Here is a 26,520-nt window from a genome sequence, read left to right as displayed (position 1 = left end):
CATTCTGGTATAATTTATTTTTTTTAATTTTTTTAATTTGCATTACTATTTGTTTTTTCTTCAGATAAATCTGATAATTGTTGCTCGGTCTCTTTACTCATTCATTTAGTAGAGCCTACATTTTATTGATTATCTCTGATTCCCACGGTCAATTTGGTCATTGTGACAGTGCGAGCAACACCGCTGACGCTAGGTGGCGCCAAGCTAAAAAAAATCGAATCCTATCTGTTGCCTCTTTAATCTGTCGGAACCCTAAAAACAAGTGATAACAGAGGGAAACCAATGCTTTGTCTGGGAAATGCTGTTTCTGTTGACCTGTACAGGAAAAGGAATGGACTGGGATAAACATTATATTGTGTGTGTGTGTGTGTGTGTGTGTGTGTGTGTGTGTGTGTTTGTTTCAGTCCTGGATACAGCAGGTCAGGAAGAGTTTGGAGCGATGAGGGAGCAGTACATGCGCTCAGGAGAAGGCTTCCTATTGGTGTTTGCACTCAACGACCGGGGCAGGTAATTGAAAGTTTGTGTGAGTGCATAGCATGATAAATACCTCAGAGGTAGAGACACAGTGAACTGAATGGTTTGTCAGTGTAACCGTGTAATGCCGTCACTCACATCGACAGTCGGTCTTCCTGCTAAAGAGGAAATGAAGTGAGCAGTTGCTCGTGGTGAGACTTGCATGAGGTCTCACTGTCCAGCTGTTATTTATAGATGTGCGGAGAGGTCAGGACATTCAACATTTCGTCTTTGTTATACCTAATTGATACAAGTAGAAGAGAGTATAATTCTTCGGTTTTGGCTTCTCAACATTACAGCAATAAAACTTACAAGAGAAAGGCATTAAAAAAAGAATAATAAAGAAATGGTACTTTGAAAAACAGTGAGGAGCACAGAACATGTTGACCTTACCTGGTGCCACTTTGTGGACTAAATATCATGAATATCTGTTCAAGTGCATGTGTTCTGTTCGAACAAAACCACCACCTAGTTTAACACGTGTCTCACACACACACTCAATAAAACATATGTGAGATGACATTATTAGTGTTGTGAAACATTTGTTGGAAGGGCTGTTGTATTAGATGACATGAGACTGTAGAGGTGTTGATGATGGAGTCAACCCCTGTCTCTGTTTTCATGTGGTTTGCAGCAGAGCTAAATGGACACCAGCGGATTCGCACTGTTTCAACAGGTTCTGTCAGTTGTTAGATGAAGACCTTATGATTAGCACTTTATAGTTGAATATAAGCAGAAACACAGATATTTATTCTGTTTGGATTTAGTTTTCTTCCTATTTTCTGTACTGGGGCCAGTTATGGGTGTGTATTTCCATGGTGCGCAGGTGAGGGCGGGGCTTTATAAAAAGGTACTGATCAAAAAGGTAGTTTCAACTCCTGATTATGGTTGTGCAAAAGCTAAATTGCAAGTAATGCAACATATCTAAAAGCCTTGTGACTCAACATTTATACAGGTGAAGTACATTTGGATAGATATTTATACGTGACAGGACAAACGGGAAACAGCACTTCAAATGAAAAGCACTGTACTTCATAACATAAAGTGTGTTTTTTACAAACTTGACACGAGCCCTGAGTCACTTGCAGTCCATTCAGAATGGGCCAGCACCCCACTTTAGGACCGCAACCCACTGTTGCACTGTTTATAATTTTGTTTTTCCATAACAATGTTCATGCATTGAAATATTCAGTTTTACACTTTATTACACACTTGTTACTATTAAGTAAACCCATCCTCCACATATGAAAAAAGAAAGAGAACTCACTGTTCACAGATAATGGTTAGTTTTTATACTTGTCAGGTTCCTCTCACCCCAAATAGCTAGGAGATTTCAAAAATGCATACCAGACAAAAGCTGGGCTCTAAGGAGGATAGAGTACATGTGTTGGCTGTATACAATTCTGTGTTTTTGAATTATAAGTGGGAGTTTTCAGAAAGCTTTTCTCAGTGTTTACAGTAATGACCTTTGTATTTGACTGCATTATTAATAACTCTAGCTGTTGCCTGTTGGCACTCATCATCATCATTATCTGCCTTTAAAGGTCTGTTTTCTGGAACACCAGACTGCTGCATTTAAAAGAGATAAGCGGAGCTGATCTGATTGGTCATTATTGTTCTCCTGTACAAAGTACATTCTCTCCTGTAAATCAGAATGCATTTGTTGATACTTAAATTACTAATGCTTTCCTTCTGTCCCCTGATAGCTACCATGAGGTCCAGAAATTCCACACTCAGATCCTGAGAGTGAAGGACCGGGATGACTTCCCTATGGTGCTGGTTGGAAACAAGGCTGATCTGGAACAGCAAAGAGTGGTGAGGAATTCCCTTGTGCATTTTTATGGGGTCAATTAGCTTTCCCATTGTTTGTGAAATATGGTTGCCTGATATCAGCCTGAAGAGTCAACATGAACTCAGTGGAGTGGGCAGATTCAAAGGTGTTGACCCAGGACAGGAGTGGAGTGCAGACAGATGTACTCCAAAAAGTCAAGGTTAGGTCATCCACGGTTAGGAAATAATTTCTTGGACAAACTAATCTGATTTGCTGGATGAGGTCACCATATTTAAAGGAGGAGCAGTAAATCACTTGATGACAAAGTTCAAACACAGCTGTGAGTCAGATGGGCCGGAAGACTGCATCTCAGCAACTATCACACTGACAATAAATGATGGAAATAAATGTCAAATGCAGCTTATACTTGACTAAAAATGTGTTTCTTCCACCAATCTGTCAACAGAAAACAAAAAAGCAAACAGTAACCTGTTACTAGCTGTTTTGTTCATTTGTTTTGTTTGTGTAGAGGGAAGCAAACCCAGTTCCATATTACTTTCCACTACTATCAGTAGTGACAGCTTTTATGTATTAACTTCTTACAGTACAGTAATGTATGGGTGGACCGCTCAGTACTGAAATGAACGCAGGGTGCAACGAGAGCACAGCTGTACAGAATGAAAAGGACGAGGAGACAGTGGAAGATCCTACTGACCTCACACATTATTTGCATTGTTTGCAGATCTCCAGGGAGGATGCTCAGGCATTTGCCAGAGAAAACAGGATCCACTACATGGAGGCTTCGGCCAAGAATCGCTACAACGTGGACGAAGTCTTCATGGAGCTGGTACAAATTATCAGGTACAGTCCTTATTTATTTGACTTTGTTTTAGTCGGGTTGGAGTAACAAATAATGGGTATCATTCAAGAAAGGTGAGCAGAACTAATTTGTGTGTAAACTGTTTTTAGAAGTAAATTTACGTGTATTTCGCCAATCATCAATATGTTAGTAGCTCCAAGCTTTTTGTAGGTACTAACAAAATCTACACCTGCTTCTGACTGCTCATAGTGCTTGTGTAAATAAGATATTCCACATAAATATTGCTTGTCATTGTTAGAAATTATAATTTTAATGTGTATTGTGCTCTCTTATTCACATTATGCAGATGCCTTTGGAACACCTAAATTAAACATGGCAAAAGATTAGAAATATAACACAGTTAGCTAAATTAGTTGGCATTTAGCAGATTTGAGCTTCAGATTAGGTGTTTTAAAAACGTGATTCCAAAATTGGAAATTGCTGTTCTCAGAATAAATAAAATAACAAAGGAACGCGCTCCTCCTCTCCTCCCCTGCATTCTTTATGCACCACAGCCCCAAACTGCATGTCATTTTGTTTAATTTGATTATCAGAGACACGACATGGGAGACATAAACATTATTTCAAATTTACAGGATCGACAGGATGCACCCGTCCATAGTAATTATGACCTCCATATATGGTGGTCACTGGCTATTCATGGACGGGGGTGTATGCTAATCGCTGACCAGCGGGAGCATGCTGTCAATTTAGGATTGACTGGCATTCATGAACATACACACATGTCTACGATCAAATCCGCGTTTTCTGTGGCGTTCATGAATCCGGTGTAGGTTTTTGGTACTAAGGTTTTTTTAAGTGCAAATCTGCTAACAGATTTACTAACATTTCATGAATGAGACTCAATATGTTTAAAGTCTCCTCAGAGGCCAAAACACTGCACAGAGCAGTGTTTCCCCTACCATTATATTGGGGGAGGGGGCTCCCCATAGTACAGGGCTACACCTTATCCTTTTATAAAACAAACTAAAAAGCCTTATGTTTTTTATCTCATTTACATGACAGCATGTCATTCCTGTCTCTACGTGGTCGCGCATTTACAATTCTCCTCTGCTCTCTGTTCCGCCCCAGTGTGCACACTAGGGCTGGGTTAAAATGATCGATTCATCCAATTGATCTTCACTGGAATGACCCAATATCAATTCGCAAAATCCAAGATCGATATTTTAATATACACTTTTTCCCACGGATGTGTGAAGCTTTAACCCCGATAATCTCGCCGGTAGTAAATGAGCCGCAGCGCTAAGTTATGAATGACAGTAATATTGAGAAGCTCCGACGTTATTGGCTCTTTTACACATGACTTTTAGCTTACTTTTTTACATTTGGGTGTAATGTATTATCATGCTGCAGCATCTCCTCCTGCTGTCTGTGCGTCCTGACTGCTGCGCCATTTTTACGCACACACACAGACACACAAACACAGAGCAGTCTCTCATCCACCGTGCTAATATTATGTTATAAACAAGCACAGAGAGCTTTACATCTAATAGCAAATTGCTACTAACAACAAAAGCTGTCTCAGAGCTTAGCTCAGTTTGTCCTGTATCTTAAAACTTACTGTTGGTCATGTGACCTTATAACAGCAGTCCAAGTGGTGGCATGCATCAGTAAAGTGCTTGACGGTCCACATTAATCACAAGTTAATTAAGAGCAATAGTAAATGAAACCACAATAGTGCAAAAAAGAGCGTTAACACTTATAAAGGTAGGTCGCAGAACAGTAGTTTCCTAATCTTTGATTTAAAAGATACTGCTCTTTCCGTTTCTTGTATGGAGAGCGGTAGTTTGTTCCACTTCACGGCACTGGCATAGATAAAGGATTCACCTTTGTCCTGTGTTTATACAGGGGAACATTTCCTTGGCTAGCTCTAGTATTATGTCCATGTGCAATTCTCTTGAAATAATTATTAAAATAAGTTGGAGCTCTATTATTCAAAATACTGTGGACCATAGTAAATTGGATCTGTCTAGTTCTGGCCTCAACAGGTAGCCACTGTAATTGTTGAAATTGAGCCATTCCCATTTGGCTCCTGTGGTTCAGCCTCAGGACTACTCTAATTAGTTTGTTCTGTGATGTATGAAGTTTTTGTTTCAGGGCTTTGTTTACACTCAAGTACCAGGAACTAATAGTGTAATCAAAGTGACATTGAATTAAACAGGAAGCCAATATCTTTAGACACTCCTGGTTCAGTAGTGTAGCCTTTCTTGCAAGGAATCTAGTTCTAGCATTTATTTTTCCCAGGGTCTTTAGAGCCATAGAAGCGCCCCCTAGAGACCCATCGAGGATACAACCAAAGTATTTAATTGAGGGCTGCGATGTGATTCTTACCCCTCCAGTAGTTATAAAAAGTTTGTCCTCCTTGCTCAACCTAACTTTTGAGCCTTATAATATACAATCGGGTCCATAATTATTTGGACAATGATACAGTTGTCATCATTTTGGCTCTGTACACCACCACAATGGGTTTTAAATGAAACAATGAATACCTGCTGAAAGTGCAGACTCTCAGCTTTCATTTAAGGCTTTTTTCAAAAATGTAGTATGAACCGTGTAGGAATGACAACCATTTCTTCACACAGTCCCCCGACCTTAAGGGCTCATAAGTATTTGGACAAACTAACATAATCATCAATTAAACAGTCAGTTTTAATACTTGGTTGCAAATCCTTTACAGTCAATGACTGCCTGAAGTGTTGGTCACATAGGCATCATCAGATGCTGGGTTTCTTCCCTGGTGATGCTCTGCCAGCCCTTTACTGCAGCCGTCTGCACTTCCTGCTTGTGTTTTGGGTGTTTTGCCCTCAGTTTTGGCTTCAACAAGAGAAACGCATGCTCAGTTGGATTCAGGTCAGATGATATGACTTGGCCATTGCAGAACATTCCACTTCTTTGCATGAAAAATGTCTTTGGTTGCTTTTGCAGTATGCATCAGGTCATTGTCCAACTGCACTGTGAAGCATCGTCCAATGAGTTTTGAAGCATTTGGTTGAATCTGAGCAGATAATGGTGCCCCAAACACTTCAGCTTTCATCCTGCTGCTCTTGTCAGCAGTCACATCATCAATAAATACAAGAGAACCAGCTCCACTGGCAGCCATACATGGCCATGACATAACAACATACCTCCACCATGCTTCACTGATGAGGTGGTGTGCTTTGGATCATGAGCAGTTCCTTCCCTTCTTTCTTCTCTTGTCTTCCTGTCATTCTGGTAGTTGATCTTTGTTTTATCTGTCCATAGTATGCTGTTCCACAACTGTACAGGCTTTTTAGATGGTTTTTGACAAACTCTAATCTGGCCTTCCATTTTAAGGCTAACCAATGGTTTGCATCTTGTGATAAACCCTCTGTATTTATTCTAGTGAAGTTTTGTCTTGCTTACAAGAGCAGCAGGATGAAAGCTGAAGTGTTTGGGGCTACATTATCTGCTCAGATTCAGTTAAATGCTTCAAAACTCATTGGACGATGCTTCACAGTGCAGATGGACATTGACCTGAAGCAGACTTCAAAAGCAACCAAAGACATTTTTAAGGCAAAGAAGTGGAATGTTCTGCAATGGTCAAGTCATATCATCTGACCTGAATCCAACTGAGCATGCGTTTCTCTTGTTGAAGCCAAAACTGAGGGCAAAACACCCAAAACACAAGCAGGAAGTACAGACAGCTGCAGTAAAGGGCTGGCAGAGCATCACCAGGGAAGAAACCCAGCATCTGGTGATGTCTATGTGTCCAACACTTCAGGCAGTCATTGACTGTAAAGGATTTGCAACCAAGTATTAAAACTGACTGTTTAATTGATGATTATGTTAGTTTGTCCAAATACTTATGAGCCCTTAAAGTTGGGGGACTGTGTGAAGAAATGGTTGTAATTCCTACACGGTTCATACTACATTTTTGAAAAAAGCCTTAAATGAAAGCTGAGAGTCTGCACTTTCAGCAGGTATTCATTGTTTCATTTAAAACCCATTGTGGTGGTGTACAGAGCCAAAATGATGACAACTGTATCATTGTCCAAATAATTATGGACCTGACTGTAGGTGCAATAGCAACCTATTTTCAGACAGCCAGGTTTGAACCCTGTGTAGATCCTCTCTTAGAATGTTCTGTATGCAATATATGCCTTTGTGTGATGCGAGAACGGCAGAATTGTTAGCATATAAAAATAAAGGGCTGGAGCAAGCAGCTTTCATGTCCTACTGATGTAGAGTAGGAAGAGCAGTGGCCCGAGCACACTGCCCTGTGGAACCCCACAGGAAACAGGCATGGCCTCTGACAACACTCCCCCAACATCAACTCACTGGTCCCTTCCTGATAGATAAGACCCTAGCCACTTAATGGCGGAGCTGTCTAATCCTAGAGCCTTCATCTTTAGCAGCAGTTATGTTATGGTTGACTGTGTCGAAAGCTTTTTGGAGGTCTAATAGAACAAGCCCACACATTCTCCCTTGATTGACTTCTTTCTTAACCTTAGAGATTACACTTAGAATTGAAACTGGTCTATAGTTGCTAGGGTCAGATTTACTTCCCTTTTTGTAGATTGGAGTTACTTTCGCATGTTTAAAATCAGTGAGAAATTTTCCTTGCTCCAGTGAAAGATTAATTATACACATTATGTATGGAGAAATGTCAGCCGAAGCATCTCTTAAGAACCTAGCACCAATCCCATCAAGCCCAGTAGCCTTATTAATATTAAGCTTGCTCAGCATTTTCTCTACGTAGTTGACTGTAACCCTATCAAAAGAAAAAGCATCTTCCTTGACTCCTAGTTCACTGTAGTATTGGGTAACAAAGTCCTCACCGAACTCACCTGTTTAATCTGGCAATTTGGAGACCAGGTTGCTGGCAATAGAGGTGAAAAAAGTGTTAAAAATCATTCCTACGTTATCTTTGTCGAACTCTATGTCCTTGTCTGTTTGTAACCCTATGTTTACCTCATTAGTCTTTGATTTACCACTACAGCCTAGGTCTTTAGTGTTTTCCATAATTTTGAGGGATTTTTGCTGTTATCCTTAATTACTTCAGAGTGATAGTTCTGCTTACTTGTCTTGATCATTTTCTGTGTTATATTCCTACATTTCTTAAAATGTTCAAAATCGTCTGGTTCTTGAGATTTTCTAAATTTAGCCAACGCTGAGTCCCATTGCTTTATCATTTCCCTAATTGAGTGGTCAAACCAGGGGTTGCTCCTTTGTTTAATCTGTCTGGGAGGGGCTACTGCATCTACTGCCTTGATAAATAAACATTTAAAAGTGCCCCAGGCCTTGTCTACATCACAGGCATTTGTTATAGGAGACCAATCCAGGTTTTTGAATTGAGATCTAAAAGTTTCTACAGAGTAGTTTTTGAGTGATCTAATACAGATAACTTTATGTGCAGAAAAAGGTATCCTGTGTCTCTTTCTTGTGCAGTAGATAAGGTAGTGATCAGTAATTCCATATCCAATAACCCCACTGTGAGTTATATTTGATTCGTCAGTCACTAAAATTAGATCAATGGTAGTTTGGGTCGTTTGGCAAACCGGAGTGGGTCCTTTAATTATTTGCGTCAACCCGGAGGACTTGCAAAAGTTGTTATATGCCTTGTAGGTAGCGTAGCTTACATCAGAGACATCTGTATTAAAATCTCCTAATAATTCAAATAAACACAAGAAGATCGTGCTCTAGAGAAAGGATCAGCACTCAGTGAATAACCTCCTAAGCCCTATGATAAGCTATTATGGCAAGGCTTAACTATACAGACCAGTGAGCAGTGATAACAAACATGTCTTTGGGGTCATCGGGTGGGAACCTCCTTTCACCAGTGTTTCGTCTAGTTGGTCCCACGACACCTCCAGGAGGCTAGACAGTGATCTCTGGCGTCCCAGAGACACTCCCCTAATGCCAGGTCTCACTGCTCCTCGCACCAACCCAATAACCTCCTTTACCTTACTTACGCATGGCTTTCTCAGCCCAAACAGCACTGCCACCTTCAACCAAGCCCAGGCTCTGTACATGCGTGCTCCAGGTAGAAACAGTGCTGATACTACCTTTCCTAGCACATTCACCATACTCTATTTCACACGCTACATAGCATAACTCCAATATAAGCTAAAGTTAAAGGAGATAGATAAACTCACAAGATCAGCAAACACACTCACATTGCAGCATGGTCTCAAACAAAAGGGATTCAAATCGGCCACTCCCACACGTAAATAACTTTCCTCTTCCTGGATTTCCTCCTGAGAGGAAGTGGATCTCTCCTCCTGATCTCAAGGAGTTATGTACTCTGCCTAGTAGTTCTGCTACTAAGTGCTAAGTACTAAGTGCTCCCCGCACCAACCCAATAACCTCCTTTACCTTACTTACACATGGCTTTCTCAGCCCAAACAGCACTGCCACCTCCAACCAAACCCAGGCTCCGTACATGCGAGCTCCAGGTAGTGACAGTGCTGATACTACCTTTCCTAGCACATTCACCATACTCTATTTCACACCCTACATAGCATAACTCCAGTATAAGCTAAAGTTAAAGGAGATAAATAAACTTACAGGATCAGCAAACACACTCAATTCAAATTCAATTCAATTCAGATTCAAATAGGCCACTCCCACACTTAAATAACCTTCCTCTTCCTGGATTTCCTCCTGAGAGGAAGTGGATCTCTCCACCTGATCTCAAGGAGTTATGTACCCTGCTTAATAGTTCCCCCTGCTGGCCCCCAACTGACATTATGCCTGCAGCTAAACATTTCAACACCTGGTTATGTTGCCATGTATATCGGCCTTATGACAAGCTAACTTTACAGCCTGACGAAATATGCTTTAAGGTTGTGGTACCTGAACACAATGGGCATAATAGGTCCCCATTTACCCATAGTTTTAGGTTCTGGGGGGTTGGTAACACATCATATGTAGCCCCTACCAGGAATCTAATACGATTCTCCTCCATACTCCACAGGTCCCTCCAACTAAGCTTCCTCTTCTCTACACTTTCCCAATTCAACCACTGTCCCTGTTTAGCCTGGGCCATTACCTTTGCACCCCTTAATATTTCCTCCTGTCTACGTATCTGTTCCACGACCAGCTTTCTTTTATCTTTGAGACCTGCTTTATTCCATACCAGTTTGCCTGAGCCAAGCCCCAGGCCTCCCCGGCCTGGATGCCTCTGCATGCCTCTGCATGCCTAAGAGCTGCCTCTGACTCCTGAACTGCCAGTCTTGGGTTCCACTTCCTCCCCTTGGTTGGATTTGGAACCACACTCCTAATTACCACGTCCGTACTCCCAGATAACAAGAGCTCTGTCCTGACCTTGGTACATTTAAATTCCTCTGTTAAACTAGATACTGGCAGCTGAAGTATTCCTTTTCCATACAATGCAACACTACTTAGGCACCTAGGAGTGTCCAACCACTTCCTAATATAGGAGCTAACTGACCTTTCAGTTCTCTCCACAATGGATTTTGGAATTTCATAAATTGATAATGGCCACATTTAGGGCTGTGATAATAACCGCATCACTGCAATACCGCGGTCACGTGATGCCTACCGCGGTGAAGAGGTCATCACCGCACAAAAAAAAAAAGAAAAAAAAGCTGATTCATCATGGTGGCGGATCTGGTTCCCAAGCCAAATGTTAAAAGAATACTCCTATTTGGGAGTGCATCACAAAGAGTGAAAACTTTGCAGCAATCATTAAGTTAAACTGGAGAAAACACCCAGGCCTGCAGGAGCTGATGGACAGCTTTCAGTCGAGTGAGTAATATTGTCCATGTTGTGTCTTTGCTTGCTTTTACCGAGTGACCTAGCATACCTGTCCCAGAGCCAGCTGCAGCTGTTGCTCACCGGTGTATCCATCCTCGCAGGACATAAACACACTATCATGTATCAAACCTCTTCTAAAACAACTAAAACACTCTCTTTTTTTGAATTAATGTTTAAACATGTTTATTTTAAATGTGATGTATCACCGCCATACCGCGGTGATACGTCACTCTGTCACTGCTGTGAGAAAAAATACATACCGTCACCGCCCTAGCCACATTAACCTAGGATATAGCCCAAATTGCGAACACCGCAACTTCACCTTTCCTGGAAGTTCTGATTTATCTATTCTATCCAATCCTTCCGCCACATCTTTTCTAAATTTCACCACCTGTTCCTCATCATTCAACTCTACACTGTACCACCTACCTAAGCTATTTACTGACTTTTCCCTAATTGTTGGGATTTCCTCATCATCCATGACAAACTTCCTATCACTTAACTTCCTTCTACTTATCGAGATGCTTCTAGACTTACTAGGCTTGATCTTCATGCTGGCCCACTTGAGGTTCTTATTTACCTTCTCTGTTGTTATGGTCACCAGTGTCATGTCATCCATGTAAGCCCTAACTGGTGGAAGATGCAACCTGTTCTGCCATCTCTCTCCACCAACCAACCACTTAGAAGCCCTGATGATTACTTCCATCGCCCTCGTAAATGCTAATGGAGAAATTGTACACCCTGCCACGATGCCTATTTCTAGCCTCTGCCAACCTGTTGTGAAACCTGCCTTACTTAGACACAACCTAATATCCTGAAAGTATGCTTTCACTAAGTTAACAACTACCTGTGGCACTTTGAAGTAGTCAAACACACTCCAAATGAGGCTATGCGGTACTGAACCAAACGCATTTGCAAGATCTAAAAATATTACATGCAGGTCCCTTTTCTTAATCTTCGCTGCCTGAATCTGGTGCCAGATCTTGCTAGTATGCTCTAAGCACCTTGCAAAACCTGGTCTTCCTGCCCTCTGTACCATGGTATCTATTAAGTTATTCCTTTCTAAGTAGCTAGCTAATCTCTGCGCTACTACACGAAAGAAAATCTTCCCCTCTACATTCAAGAGAGAAATCATCCGGAATTGGCTGGGGTCCACAGACTCCTTCTCCTTAGGAATGAGGACACCCCCTGCCCTACGCCATGCTCTTGGGATAATTTGTTTCTCTCAAACTATTCTAAGCTGTTTCCACAAAAATTTAAGGATATCAGGTGATTTATTTGATTTGATTTGATTTATTTATATGCATATATAAATTTAAAAATAAGACAAAAACAGGTTGTACTTTTATAAAACCGGTAGGGGACTCCATTAGGCCCTGGGGCCAAAGAAGCCTTTGCACGTCTGACCACCTCCTGAACTTCCTTCAGCCTAGGTGGCCTGACATCCATCTCATGCTCTCACCGGATATCCCTCCTAATGGAGGGATATCGGGTGGGAAACCTACTATCCTATTCTTCTCTACATCTGAATATGTACTTCTCAAATATTCTTCAACCTCTAGCTTTCCTGCTTTGAGCTGCTTTCCCCTTTCCTGGCTGAACAATCCTTTAACAAACTTAAAAGGGTCCCTGAAAAAAATGGTCCTAACATGTTCCTTCTTCCTCCTCTTTTTCCTGAGATGCTTTGCCCTTCTAAGAACTGCTAGCCTGCTTCTCAACTCCTCTTGCAACACATTAATTCCCTCCCTTTCTTCTTCTGTAGCCTTTTCCCACTGCTTTCTTAACTGTCTCCTTTCCTTAACTAACTTCTCCATTTCTCTTTTTGCCTAGACTTACCTGACTGTGCCCTCTCATTCCTCTTTCTTTCATGTACCCCGAACCTCTCTGCACCATATGAGTAAATTATATCTCCCATCTTTTCTAACCTTTCGATTGCATTTCCTCTAAGCCTGCTTAAGATTACTGACAAATCTCTATTAACTATCTCCTATTCTTTACTGTCATCTGCCCTAGGCCATCTAACTCTAACCTTTTGCTCCATGGTTCTCTCTCTGACTGGCATACTGACCTCAGTGTCACCTGCATCCTCTCTTACTACCCCCTCCTCCTCCTCCTCAGTGGCAGTGTTACTGATATCCTGTGAACTGTGGTTTTATACAGTACAGGCCAAAAGTTTGGACACACCTTCTCATTCAATGCGTTTTCTTTATTTTCATGACTGTTTACATTGTAGATTCTCACTGAAGGCATCAAAACTATGAATGAACACGTGGAGTTATGTACTTAACAAAAAAAGGTGAAATAACTGAAAACATGTTTTATATTCTAGTTTCTTCAAAATAGCCACCCTTTGCTCTGATTACTGCTTTGCACACTCTTGGCATTCTCTCGATGAGCTTCAAGAGGTAGTCACCTGAAATGGTTTTCCAACAGTCTTGAAGGAGTTCCCAGAGGTGTTTAGCACTTGTTGGCCCCTTTGCCTTCACTCTGCGGTCCAGCTCACCCCAAACCATCTCGATTGGGTTCAGGTTCGGTGACTGTGGAGGCCAGGTCATCTGCCGCAGCACTCCATCACTCTCCTTCTTGGTCAAATAGCCCTTACACAGCCTGGAGGTGTGTTTGGGGTCACTGTCCTGTTGAAAAATAAATGATCGTCCAACTAAACGCAAATTGGATGGGATGGCATGTCGCTGCAGGATGCTGTGGTAGCCATGCTGGTTCAGTGTGCCTTCAATTTTGAATAAATCCCCAACAGTGTCACCAGCAAAACACCCCCACACCATCACACCTCCTCCTCCATGCTTCACAGTGGGAACCAGGCATGTGGAATCCATCCGTTCACCTTTTCTGCGTCTCACAAAGACACGGCGGTTGGAACCAAAGATCTCAGATTTGGACTCATCAGACCAAAGCACAGATTTCCACTGGTCTAATGTCCATTCCTTGTGTTTCTTGGCCCAAACAAATCTCTTCTGCTTGTTGCCTCTCCTTAGCAGTGGTTTCCTAGCAGCTATTTGACCATGAAGGCCTGATTCGCGCAGTCTCCTCTTAACAGTTGTTCTAGAGATGGGTCTGCTGCTAGAACTCTGTGTGGCATTCATCTGGTCTCTGATCTGAGCTGCTGTTAACTTGCGATTTCTGAGGCTGGTGACTCGGATGAACTTATCCTCAGAAGCATAGGTGACTCTTGGTCTTCCTTTCCTGGGTCGGTCCTCATGTGTGCCAGTTTCGTTGTAGCGCTTGATGGTTTTTGCGACTCCACTTGGGGACACATTTAAAGTTTTTGCAATTTTCCGGACTGACTGACCTTCATTTCTTTAAGTAATGATGGCCACTCGTTTTTCTTTAGTTAGCTGATTGGTTCTTGCCATAATATGAATTTTAAGAGTTGTCCAGTAGGGCTGTCGGCTGTGTATTAACCTGACTTCTGCACAACACAACTGATGGTCCCAACCCCATTGATAAAGCAAGAAATTCCACTAATTAACCCTGATAAGGCACACCTGTGAAGTGGAAACCATTTCAGGTGACTACCTCTTGAAGCTCATCGAGAGAATGCCAAGAGTGTGCAAAGCAGTAATCAGAGCAAAGGGGGGCTATTTTGAAGAAACTAGAATATAAAACATGTTTTCAGTTATTTCACCTTTTTTTGTTAAGTACATAACTCCACATGTGTTCATTCATAGTTTTGATGCCTTCAGTGAGAATCTACAATGTAAATAGTCATGAAAATAAAGAAAACGCATTGAATGAGAAGGTGTGTCCAAACTTTTGGCCTGTACTGTACCTGCCGCTGGACTTCATCCGACTGACTTGACTGACTTCTTAGGAAGTGCTGATCAATGTGACTACTCTGCCCTTTCTTTGCCACACAGTTCTTTCCCTGATGAGTTCTGAGGCCTTTTATTGATGTTACTTTCTGCCAGCCGCAAGGACAAACCTGAAGCATCTTGTTCTCGACTGTGCTACTTTTATCCTCTACAGATGCGCTCACGTTGCCCTGAGTGCTGCTAATTCTAGCCCTGGTGGATAGGTCCGTACCCCTATCCTTCACTGAGTCACAGATCCAATGCATAGTCGTGTCCATTCCAATGTCTGTTACCGTGTAATCCACCTGTGAGTCATTTTCCACCCCAGTTCTCGCTGACTCTTGGGATATTTTCCCTATGTTGGCGGTAGCTAATTTTGGTTGTAGTAAGGCTGCTACACCTCACCACTGCTACCATGGGTTGCTAGCCCATGCCAGCACCTTTGGGGTCTTTACCCTCCTGTCAGCTGTCTTTCCAAGCGGTCACATGGTCTTTCCCTTATTGTCAGCTGCCCTATTCACAGCAGTCACTAGCTGGGCTAGTTCTGAATTAAAAAAAATAAAACACATTCTCTCCCCATACTAGCACATTTGTTAAGAAGCACTTCAAGGCTTTCATAAAACTTGCTATTGTTGGGTGGTCTGTAGCACACTCCTAATAGGACAGGCTTCGATTTGGGAAGACAAATATCTAACAATAAAACCTCAGTATCATCCTCATTGTCCAAATCAGATTTGACATAGTAGTTAATATCCGAGCGGACAAAATCACATACACAGCCCCCGTTGCGATTTTGGTCCTTCCTATGAAGGGAATAATTGTTAATGCTGATATCGCTGTCACTGATAGAGTCATCAAGCCTGGTCCCAGTCAAGCAAAATATTCCCACCATGGATGTCGTTACCAGCATATGGATTTCGTCTATTTTAGGAAGCAGACTTCTCGCGTTAAGATGCGAAAGTGAAGTTCCTTCTTGGCAGTAACTTCAGTAAACTCTGTGAATGAGTCTCCAGCCGCCGTGGTCCCCACCGCGGTCATCTCAGGTGACTCCCCACTGAGCTCTGGACTCAGCTCCCAGCCAGGCCAAGGCCCGGCTCCGCACTCTCACCGTCAGCGCCACCACGGTCCACTCAGCCACCCATCGACACCGCCCAACCACGGTACAAAGGTATATTAGCAGTAGGAAATTCGTCGAATGTGTTACAATCTGTGATATCCACACATACCTGTAAGTTAGGGATGTCGGTCTAAACACAGTCTAATGCTAATGAGAATCTCCAAAGCAGGGATTAAATCAAAAGCAGATCCCATGACAATGGATATACCTTACATTTTGTTACAGTCCAGTAAAGGATTATGACTAGTTTTATCTTACAACCAAGAATCCTCTCAAACAGTTTTCTCTTAAGATCTTTCACAACTTTTTATGCCTCCACGCCAGCGATAGCCATGGCCGAAGGCATTATGTTTTGGAGTTGTCCGTACGTACGTATGTACATATGTCCCAGGAAATTTCTTCAAATTTGGCACAAACATTCACTTGGACTCAATAACGAACTGATTAGATTTTGGTGGTCAAAGGTCAAGATCACTGTGACCTTGTCTGTCTCATTTTGTGAATGGGATATCTCAAGAATATCGTGAGGGAATTTCTTTAAATTTGGCACAAATGTTCACTTGGACTCAACACCGAACTGATTGGATTTTGGTGGGCAAAAGTCAAGGTCAGTGTGGCCTTGCATCTGGCTCATTCTTATAAACATGGTATTTGAAGAACACCTTGAGGGAATTTCTTGTGCACTTGTACTGAAGAATAAATGGTTTTAAATTTTGTGGTCGAAGGTCAAAGGTCAAGGTCAGTGTGAATAAATTAAATACGTTTTTGGCCATAACTTAGGAATTAATTTGCTGATTATGACAAAATTTCACATAAATGCCTAACAAGATAAAATAATGAAGTGGTGACATTTTATATACAAAAGGTCAAAGGTCAACTCTGCTGCGACATCATAATGGCTACATAAAACACTTTACTGGCCATTACTCAACGTCATATCTCAGGAACAGAAGGGGAAATATTTGGTCAGATGCTTAATTGGTGACACTAATCTTGGGTGTCCAACTTGAAGCTGTGCTGATTGTTTAGATCTTTTGTGCTGCTCGGGGGACAATGGGTGTGAAGCATCCATGTTTTCACAGACATGGATGTAAACTGTAAAAGAAACTTTGGAAACTGGTGTGTGGAGGCATACAACTGCAAGGTGTTAATTCTAGTTAAACCTGCATTCATCAATATTTGGGATATCAACTATCAGTCAAATGACACTGTGTAATGTGTACAAGGGGACACTGTGCCCCCTGTCACCAGGGGCAAAACTTTACAATGATTCATTCCTCTTTCTCTGTTTCTCCTCTTCCTCATCCACAGAAAGTTTCAGGAGATGGAGAGTCCTCCTCCTCCAGCTCATCACACAGGGAAACAGGAGAGTGGTGGCTGTCCCTGTGTCCTCTTCTAAGCACTGTTACTATGAACACCAAAGCCTTGTCCGTGTGTGTGTGTGTGTGTGTGTGTGTGTGTGTGTGTGTGTGCGAGAGAGAGAGAGAGATAAGGTGCATCATTTTCTTTTCAAATGGTATCATTTGCACTTTTGCCAAAGGCAACCTTTAAATCAGTGTAATCTTTGATTTTGATGAGATGATATAAAGGGAGAGGGGCCAGCAGCAGTAGCAGATTTAGTCTGGTGGAGAAACAGAAAGTCAGAACTGTGGCGGAGTAATAGTGACCTTACTGTACATAGTTAGAAATGTTATCACACCATCACATGTTGAAGAAATGACCAAATTGCTGTTGGCACCATGTCCTGCAGGTACAGATGTCAGCAATGACACCATCACCACAGAGCTGACTGTGTTAGGCTGGAGATATACTGGCTTTTTAACCACACATTTGCATATACAATCAGCTGCATTGAGGATATAAATGTTAACATAATTGCCTATATACTACATTATACAATGTTCCTGGATGACTCCACTAGAGGGCACAGCACAGAATTCAGCACAAGCAGAACTTCCAGATTTGTGTGACATAAACAATAAACATGGCAACACTTGAGGCAGAGTCCTACACAGGTCCATTTTTTGAAACCCACACCCGCCCACACTCGTAAAGGTCAGAACCAGAACCGACCCATTACTACCTGTCATTATGTATAAGTCAAAGCCGCCCCCGCCCACACCCATTCATAGAACTCCCGCGACCCGACCTGCAATTGTGATTAAACACACACAGGCTACAGTCACTCACATTAGGCTGGGTTCCCTATTCTTGGATTACAAATCCAGCAGAGGAAAAGTCTCTTTCACTGGCTGGGCTTGATGCTGAAAACATTGATGGTGAAAATATTCTGCACAAGTACTGCCAGGTTAGGAAACAATTTAGCATGCTTTTCCCACCACCATTAAACCTCAAAAGGATCCTTGGGTGTCTTGAATTCGATATGGGCTGCCACCTCATCCTCGGGCTGCAAAGTTTCATGGCTGGAGTCCTCCACTTCAGTGACAAAGATGATGACAGGGTCAAAGGTTGAACTTGTGTTACTGACTTTCAAAATAAAAGGAATTGAGGCTTGATAATAGAGATTTAGATGTCAAAGTATTGCACATATACTGTACATCTTTTTTGTTTGATTCTGAAACATAAAAAATGTATTTCTCTTCTCACCTGTTGCCTGACCGCATATAGTTCTGTTTTACCTGTGCCTGTACCTGTGAATTTATATATATACACATATTTTTACCTGTTACACGACTTTTGCTGGTTAACTGGTGCAGGACTCTGACTTGAGGAGGGTACTACTGAAGACAGTGGTGCCATCATAGGTAGTATGTATCAAACACACTGTGACAATGGCAAGTATGTTTCTCTCATTCTGCCATCACTGCCCCTACCATTCATGTGTGTATTGCATCTTGCATTTGTGGACATGCACAACCAACACTCCAAACAGAGGCAGGGTACATGAGGTAGCCATCATGCACATGCGAATGCTTATTTTAAAGGAAGTGTATCTCCAGCCTTAGACTGTGTTTGAAAAATGACAAAATTATTTCCAATCATACGCTGTAGTGTACAAAAATGGACATGTCAAATGTGCAAGTTACATTTTAACTTGCTCATGAAGTGTGGCATGTCCACAGACAAGCCATGACAATCATGTGATGTGATGTTCCATGCCTCCCTGCAGGGGGCAGCAGAGCACCACAACTGGAGTCTTAAAGGAAAGGGGGTAATGTAGTAGCAGTTCCAGGCTGTAGTTATGATTCCAGCCGTGTTTGTCTTTAGGTACCTCCGCCCCATCTTCCCACCTGCATTGCCATAATAAGACAGAATACTGAAAACATCCCTTAAATACCAGGTGTCAGTTCAAGGGCCTGATCAGACTTAACATCATCCAGATGAAAGACCATTGTAGTATGGATGAAGAGGAGTTTAATTCAAGGTTGCAGGAACTTCAGCCTGGCAGTGCTGTCATTACGACCACAGAAGTTGTTTTTTGTTTCAACATCTGAGTGGTGGGCAACATGTCGACACAAATACTCTATTGATGTTCATTGTTTTGGTGATAGGTTCCCTGCAGTCTGGTACTGTCTTTTTTTATCCATTCATTTGGTTTTACATCTACTTCAGCAGTGTCTAAACTGAGGTTTATGTGTAATGATGTTGTTGTTTTTTTCCACAGAAATTAAGTAATTATTCGGTGAAAGTTCATTCTTGACCTCAAGTACAGCAGTTTACCAAAATAATCCCATGTCAAGGTTAGCTTTCTCTAGAGCTTTCAACTGCATTATGTGGTCTTCATGGGATGATGGGGGGAGTCGTGATGGAGTTGGTTCAGTTGTCATGTGACCTCAGTGCAGTACTTCAGTCATGTAATGGCAGGTGGTGATATGCAGGGAGAGACTCTGTAATGTGAACGATCTCCCAGTAGATGCTGATGCTGAAGGATGTCTGTTTCTGGCGTTCATTCAGTCTCTTGTTCAGACTTTTTGCTGTTCCACTGATGTAGTGTTCCCCTCAGCTGTTATATGTGAGGTTGTGATGATGTAATACACCTCTCTTGTCTTCTTCACAGGGGAGTTCCTGTGTTTAGGGTGTACCAGCAGGGATCTTACGGTGTTAAGTGGTTTGTGGTAAGGGCTGACTCCTTGACTCCTGGAAGTAGAGAATCCCTAGTTCCAGTCACTACGTCCATTTGTGCTATTAAGTCAAAGGCTTTATCAAGTTCACTTGAAAAGTGGGAAAAAACATCTCACCGAGTAGCCAAATATCCACTTTCCTATCTGTCATTTGTTATGCTTTGGTTTTTACTTCTTTTCCCTTATAATAACAATTGATTTGTTTATCATCATCATCAGTTTTATATTAAAAGAAAAGTCTCTTTTATACACCAATAAAAAATGAACCAAACATTTCTCCCAGTGTCTTGTTGTATGTGACTTGTCAAATTGTTTCAAACTGTTTATTTTAGGGTTTCAGGAGATGTTATTCTCATAATTTAGGTTTTGTTGTGTCAGATATGACACTGATGCAGTGGAGCTGAAGGTGTTAGTTTGGTCATATGAGGACTCTATCCCAGTTTAGTGACTTTACACTAATGCATATACTTTGTTGTGTATGGAAGTTGACAATACACCATTTCAGAAGTTTACATGCAAGAAATGAATGTACTGTGCTGTTTGTAAAAACACTAAATATGGTGGGACAAACAGATGTCTGTCAAAGTCACGAGCAGTGTTGCCAATTTCAAAATAGAAGTGTTCTTAAAGAGCCAGTCATTTTTTCCATACATTAACGGCATCATTTTGTGTGAGTGATCCTGTAAGATGAATACTTGATTGGGTTATCACTGTAGTCTGGGATTGTTCCAGTAAAATACAGTCAGTTTGGTGTCTTTTGTCAGATTCCAGTTGGTATGTTTTCTATATTATCAGGATCTTATTGACATACTGTCTGTCTCAAATGATGACACCACACTGGCACCATCTTTAGTTTGACACATGTAATATCACACATGTCTACAGTGAATCTGGATAAGTGAAGGTCCAGGGCAGGAATTTCACGAGGGCCACGTGGCCCTCATAATGTGGCCCTGTGCCCTTGAAAATAATGGGCTCTAGTTTCCCGGCGCGGCACAGGGTGGCGAACCCCGTGCAGAGCTAGTTTTGAGCAGTGCAACCCGAGGTGTGCTCAGTTTGGTAGTTTGGCAGACTGAGGTGCACTGAGATGGGTGTGGCGGCGCAGCAGGGGGAGGTGTCGACAGATCCAGCTTGGCGCAGTGACAGTTTCGTACCAAAAGGCTTCGCCGAAGGTGCGCTAAAAGCTCGCCAGCTGAAACCAGGTCTACTGTCAGCGCAGGGGGAGCGCAGACGGTGTAAGTGGAAGTTTGGATGACCGGCGGACAGTGTACACACATCACCAAAACCTCACAGGCAGGTTTCCAGAATGTCAGGCACATTAACGATGCAATAAATACCCCCAAAACCACTATTCAATGCAACTATCTGCAATCAGCACATAAATGTATCTCTATATCAACTCTCCCGTCACATCTGATGTCAGATCAAAGGGGATTGCCACTGTTTGGCACATTTGGCACGCGTAATGGAAACGCAACCTGATTTGATTAACACAGCTGCAAACTAATGAGTTCACATCCCTCTCAGCCAACCACAAACAGCCACAGCATCAGACAGGGAGTATATATTCAGCATCTGTCATCTTAGAAAAGTCAAAAGAAAAGAAACAGAGTGAGACTGCGAGAGAGAAAGAGAGAGCGAGCGCACGAGAGAAACCTAACATTGATTTACGATTGTGGTGACCTCCTCCCAGGCTACCTTTGCATCATCAGCCTGTGGAGGTCTGCTCGCAGTTCTGTATATTCAGACACTGTGAGCTTGGACCTCCCGGACCAAAACATCAGTTTTCTCCTGGGAGAAGTTTGGCCGTCTGACGCTGCTGCTCTCTTCTGCCATGGCGAATTGAGTAAACTGTCATTATGCTTTCGCGGGGCACATTTAAGGGCGAGGAGAGGGGCTCATTTGATTGGTTGTGATGTGTGTAAAACCCACTCCACGCCTTCTCTCCTCCCGCTTTCCAACTTGCGCAGGTAGGAGGGTCGGAGGCGGGAAAGAGGAGTAGCTACGCCAGCGCGCACAGTGTGCCAAACTTGCAAAATCCGCGTGGCCGGAACCGAAACCCGGGCCTCTAATTTCCTGGCGCAGCACAGGGTAACGCAGGGTGGCGAATCCTGCGCAGAGCTAATTTCGAGCAGCGCAACCTGAGGCGCGCTCAGTTTGGTAGTTTGGCAGACTGAGGTGCGCTGAGATGGGTGTGGTGGCGCAGCAGGGGGAGGTGTCGACAGATCCAGCTTGGCGCAGTGACAGTTTCATGCCAGAAGGCTTCACCGAAGGTGCGCTAAAAGCTCACCAGCTGAAACCAGGTCTACTGTCAGCGCAGGCGGAGCACAGCCGGTGTAAGTGGAAGTTTGGCTGACCAGCGGACAGTGTGCACATGTCATCAAAACCTCACAGGCAGATCTCCAGAATGTCAGGCACATTACCGATGCAATAAATACCCATATTCAAGGGCGAGGAGAGGGGCTCATTTGATTGGTGTGATGTGAATCGGCTGTGTAAAACCCACTCCACGCCTTCTCTCCTCCCTCTTTTCCCACTTGCGCAGGTAGGAGGAACGGAGGTGGGAAAGAGGAGTAGCTGCGCCAGCGTGCACGGCGTGCCAAACTTGCAAAATCCGCCTGGCCACACCCAGTTGGCGAAGCGCAGGTGCGCTGCGCCTCCGCCTCACCTAGTCTGTGAAACTAGAGGTTAAACAACCCAACGTAAATTTAATCAACACTGTAATGATAGTAAACTCCGCCATTATTGGCGTTACTTTTTAAAGTTTTGGTTTCATGTAGCCTATCATCATTCTGCACCGTCAGGGCCGCGGTGCAGATGAAGGGAATATAAATTCAAGATTACTCTAGTTAACGACAACTAGGCCTACGCTTGTTACTGTAATTAAGTGTGATAAAACCTCTGCCAGCCAAGCCAATACTTTATCAATACATGTGATCAGCATGTAGAAAGCCATATTTCAATCTGCTCTGTCCACAGTCTCTCATTCGCACTCGCGAGTAGTGAGGCTACCAGCAAAGTGTTAAAGACAAACTACGTAAAATGAAAGCTGTATGTAGGCTAACACTTTATATGAAGATGTACCTGAGGCAGCCGACCTGCAGACAGTGAGTGTCCTCAGTAGAGGAGGAACAGAGAGCAGGATGAATGACTGATACTGATGTTTTGTCTTGATAATATGATATGTGACTTTCTTCAATCAGTATTGTGATGTCAGGAGGAATATTTATATTCCAGTGAGATATTATTGGGTTAAAATAGTGACTTTGTTGTTGTAAACATGACTGTTGCTGCCATGGACTGTATAAAATTATATCCTGTGTAACCGACCTATAAGGTGTGTGTATGTGTGTGTGTGTGTGTGTGTGTGTGTGTGTGTGTGTGTGTGTGTGTGTGGAGGAGAGGAGAGAGGGAGATGCTGGTAGAGAGATAGTGTGTGTTGTTAGATACTGTTAATTTCACTTATTATGCTTCTGTGCACTGATAGCCCTTTTTTAGTCTGTTTCTGCATTATGTTGAGGAGGGCCATGCCTGCATATATAAAAATATATATGAGTATGCAAAAAAAAAGTGGGTCGGTTGCTCGCTGCTAAAAATGTGGCCCATCAACATTATCTGGTTTTGAAATGCAGCCCAGTTGAAATAGTAATTGAATAGTCCTAATGTAGTTTGTTTGTTAGCTATCTAACAACACATCAAAAATAATTGTAAGCCAGTCTTGTTCAGTGAATCAGTTTTTCATGTACACTCAAAAAATATTCAGGACTATATTCCAGATTATTTGCTTATAAATACATAAACCTGGTTTTTCTATATTATAACACATTGGGTTTATTAGTACTATTAAATAAATCACATCATTACTTATTATACTCATTATTATTACTTGAGCTCATTTTATTTATTCATTTCACTATAGTTATACATCCTTAGTCCTTAAATTAAATTCATTATGGATGTGGACTTAAAATTGTTGTTTTATTTTATGACCTTGCTGCCCTGGCTTTTGGCCTTTGTGCTCTCAAAAAATTGACAACACGAAAGGCCAAGTGGCCTTGCCCCTTAAATGACGAAATTCCAGGCCTGCTCTGGTCAATGCATGTGTAACCCAGAGTGAAACACCACACTGTACAGCTGTCTGTGCTTAAAGGAATACCTCACCCACAAAATGATCATGTTGTGTGTTGATTTATTGATTGACTGGGAACCAAGTTTAACAACAGTGAACCTATATATCAGTTTGCAAACTCTATACAACTCATGCAGTTTAAGCAAAGTCTCATTTATCCAGCCATATGCTCAGTACTTCCCAAACACGTGCATTCATTCATTCATTCATCTTCTAACCGCTTCATCCTCTTGAGGGTCGCGGGGGGGCTGGAGCCTATCCCAGCTACATCGGGCGAGAGGCAGGGTACACCCTAGACAGGTCGCCAGACTATCGCAGGGCTGACACATAGAGACAAACAACCATTCACGCTCACATTCACACCTACGGACAATTTAGAGTCTCCAATTAACCTAGTCCCCAAATCTGCATGTCTTTGGACTGTGGGAGGAAGCCGGAGTGCCCGGAGAGAACCCACGCTGACACGGGGAGAACATGCAAACTCCGCACAGAAGGGCTCCCACGCCCGGGATCGAACTGGCAACCCTCTTGCTGTGAGGCGAGAGTGCTAACCACCACACCACCGTGCCGCCCTACACGTGCATTTGAACTAAAAAAAAAACCTCAGTATTTGAGTCTGGCTTTCAAGAGTTAATGGTTAGATTTTTACTTTCAGTCCCGTTTTAGATAGTGAGGAAAATGGAATATCTCCCCAACAATCAGCATCAAATACAGAGAGAGGGATCACCTCTCCACTCTTATCAAAGCAGGATCAGTCAGTTTGTGATAATTTAATTACCAAACTATTTTATTTAGAAAATGCACCATATGAGCACAATATCAACCAAAATAATTTAAAACTAGATTTTGACCAGAAAGAGAGTAAGATTAGATAACCCTACGGCCCTTTCAGAAGCAACACGACTGGAGTTGTGCTCACTTCTGGGTTCAGCAGAGTCCCCTTGTGCGATGGTGCAATGCAGTAACATCTAGTTAGTTATGTCAAGTGTTTCAATGATGCAGATTGTACAATTCATTTCATCGATTATCTGACAATTAAAGAGACAGTGTGTGAGATTTAGGGAGTTTTTTTGGCATCTAGCGATGACGATTGCAGATTGTAACTTCTCCCAGTTAGAATTGTGTTCATTGTTCAGGGGGTTTATATTCTTCCTTTCCAAAATAATCGGACCAGGTGATTCAAACCTGTAAAAATACTGAATGCAGCAGTTTCATGTTACAAATCAGTGTTTCTTTGACACCCTTTGGCATGTTGGAGACAGGCTATTAGCCTAGTACCTGCTAATGTCTGCTCATCTTTTTTTCTCAAATAACTTAATGTGTGCGCGCCTTATTTCTGATCCAGACGTTCAGGGTTTTTTTTTTTTACTGCAAGTCGAATTATCCACAGAGGTGTCTTCCTCTCCTAAAACAAACAGACCCAGTGAATTTAACTGGTAAAACATCAAATAATACAGTTTCATGTTACAAATGAGTGTTTCCTCGACAAAGTATGGCATGTTGGAGACAGACTGTTTGCCTAGGACCTGTTAATGTGTGCTCACGTTTTTTTCTGTGATAACATAATGTGTGCTCACCTTATTTGTGATCCAGATGTTCAGGGGGTTTTTACTGTGAGTCCAGTTATCCACAGAGGTCTCTTCCTCACCAAAACAAACAGGCCAGGTGATTAAAACCAGTCAAAACACTGAATAATGCAGTTTCATGTTACAAATCAGCGTGTCTTCTACAAAGTTTGGCATGTCAGAGCACCCACTAATGTCTGCTCACCGTTTTTCTTCAAGAACTTAGATCCAGACATTCAGGAGGTTTTTACTGGGAGCCAAATTACTGGATCTCTACTCTCCAAAACAAGCTGATCTGGTAAATTAAACTGTTAAGAACATTGAATAAAACAGTGTTAAGGTAAAAAAAAATTAGCATATCTCCGATGCTCCTCGTCACGGGGGGCTTCTAACTAGGTGGCCCATGTGAAAAAGTAAAAATGCAAATAGTCGAGAGCCAGTGTTTGGTTTGTGTGTTCTGGGCCACTGTAGAAACATGGCAGTGCGACTACGAGGACCTATGTAGATATAAACGGCTAATTTTAAAGTAACAAAAACACAATTATTATTTTCTGGTGATTATACACTAAGAAAAAACATACTTATTATATCATATTCCATTTTTCCGAGTTTGGGCATCTGGGGCAAAGTGGCTACTTTGCCTGGTCGGTAAACCTGCTTTAGGTTTATCAGGAGTTTTACATCAACATTCATATTTCTTTTCAAGTTGGGTGATGACATTTTCATTTGATGTCCTTTTTTTTTAATGTCACTCAAATACATGTTAATTCATGAGATAGATGGGCAACACAAGGTAGATGGCATGACATATTCTTTGTCTATTTGACATACTATTCAGTTTTTTTATTTCTATTTTTTGTACTTTCCAGGTTTTATCCCGCAAACCCAGTTGTATATTCAATTTCCTCATACAT

General features: G+C 42.2%; 2 protein-coding genes across 6 annotated transcripts in view; one reads left to right on the top strand and one right to left on the bottom strand.

Moving 5' to 3' along the window:
• The window catches only part of rras (RAS related), a 51,899-nt gene extending 31,716 nt beyond the window's left edge, over window positions 1–20,183 (top strand). For both annotated transcript variants that reach the window (XM_049560352.1, XM_049560353.1), the window contains exons 3-6: window positions 405–507; window positions 2,220–2,328; window positions 3,027–3,145; window positions 17,142–20,183. In XM_049560352.1, coding sequence (XP_049416309.1) covers window positions 405–507; window positions 2,220–2,328; window positions 3,027–3,145; window positions 17,142–17,229 — 419 coding nt within the window. In that variant the 3' untranslated portion in view covers window positions 17,230–20,183. The remainder of the gene's footprint in view (window positions 1–404; window positions 508–2,219; window positions 2,329–3,026; window positions 3,146–17,141) is intronic.
• The window catches only part of LOC125878876 (uncharacterized), a 189,120-nt gene that overhangs the window by 128,929 nt on the left and 33,671 nt on the right, over window positions 1–26,520 (bottom strand). The gene's annotated exons all lie outside the window — the stretch shown is intronic.

This window comes from Epinephelus fuscoguttatus, linkage group LG19 (assembly GCF_011397635.1).
Source record: "Epinephelus fuscoguttatus linkage group LG19, E.fuscoguttatus.final_Chr_v1".
Lineage (NCBI taxonomy): Eukaryota > Metazoa > Chordata > Actinopteri > Perciformes > Serranidae > Epinephelus > Epinephelus fuscoguttatus.
This window is presented reverse-complemented; position numbering and strand designations above follow the sequence as displayed.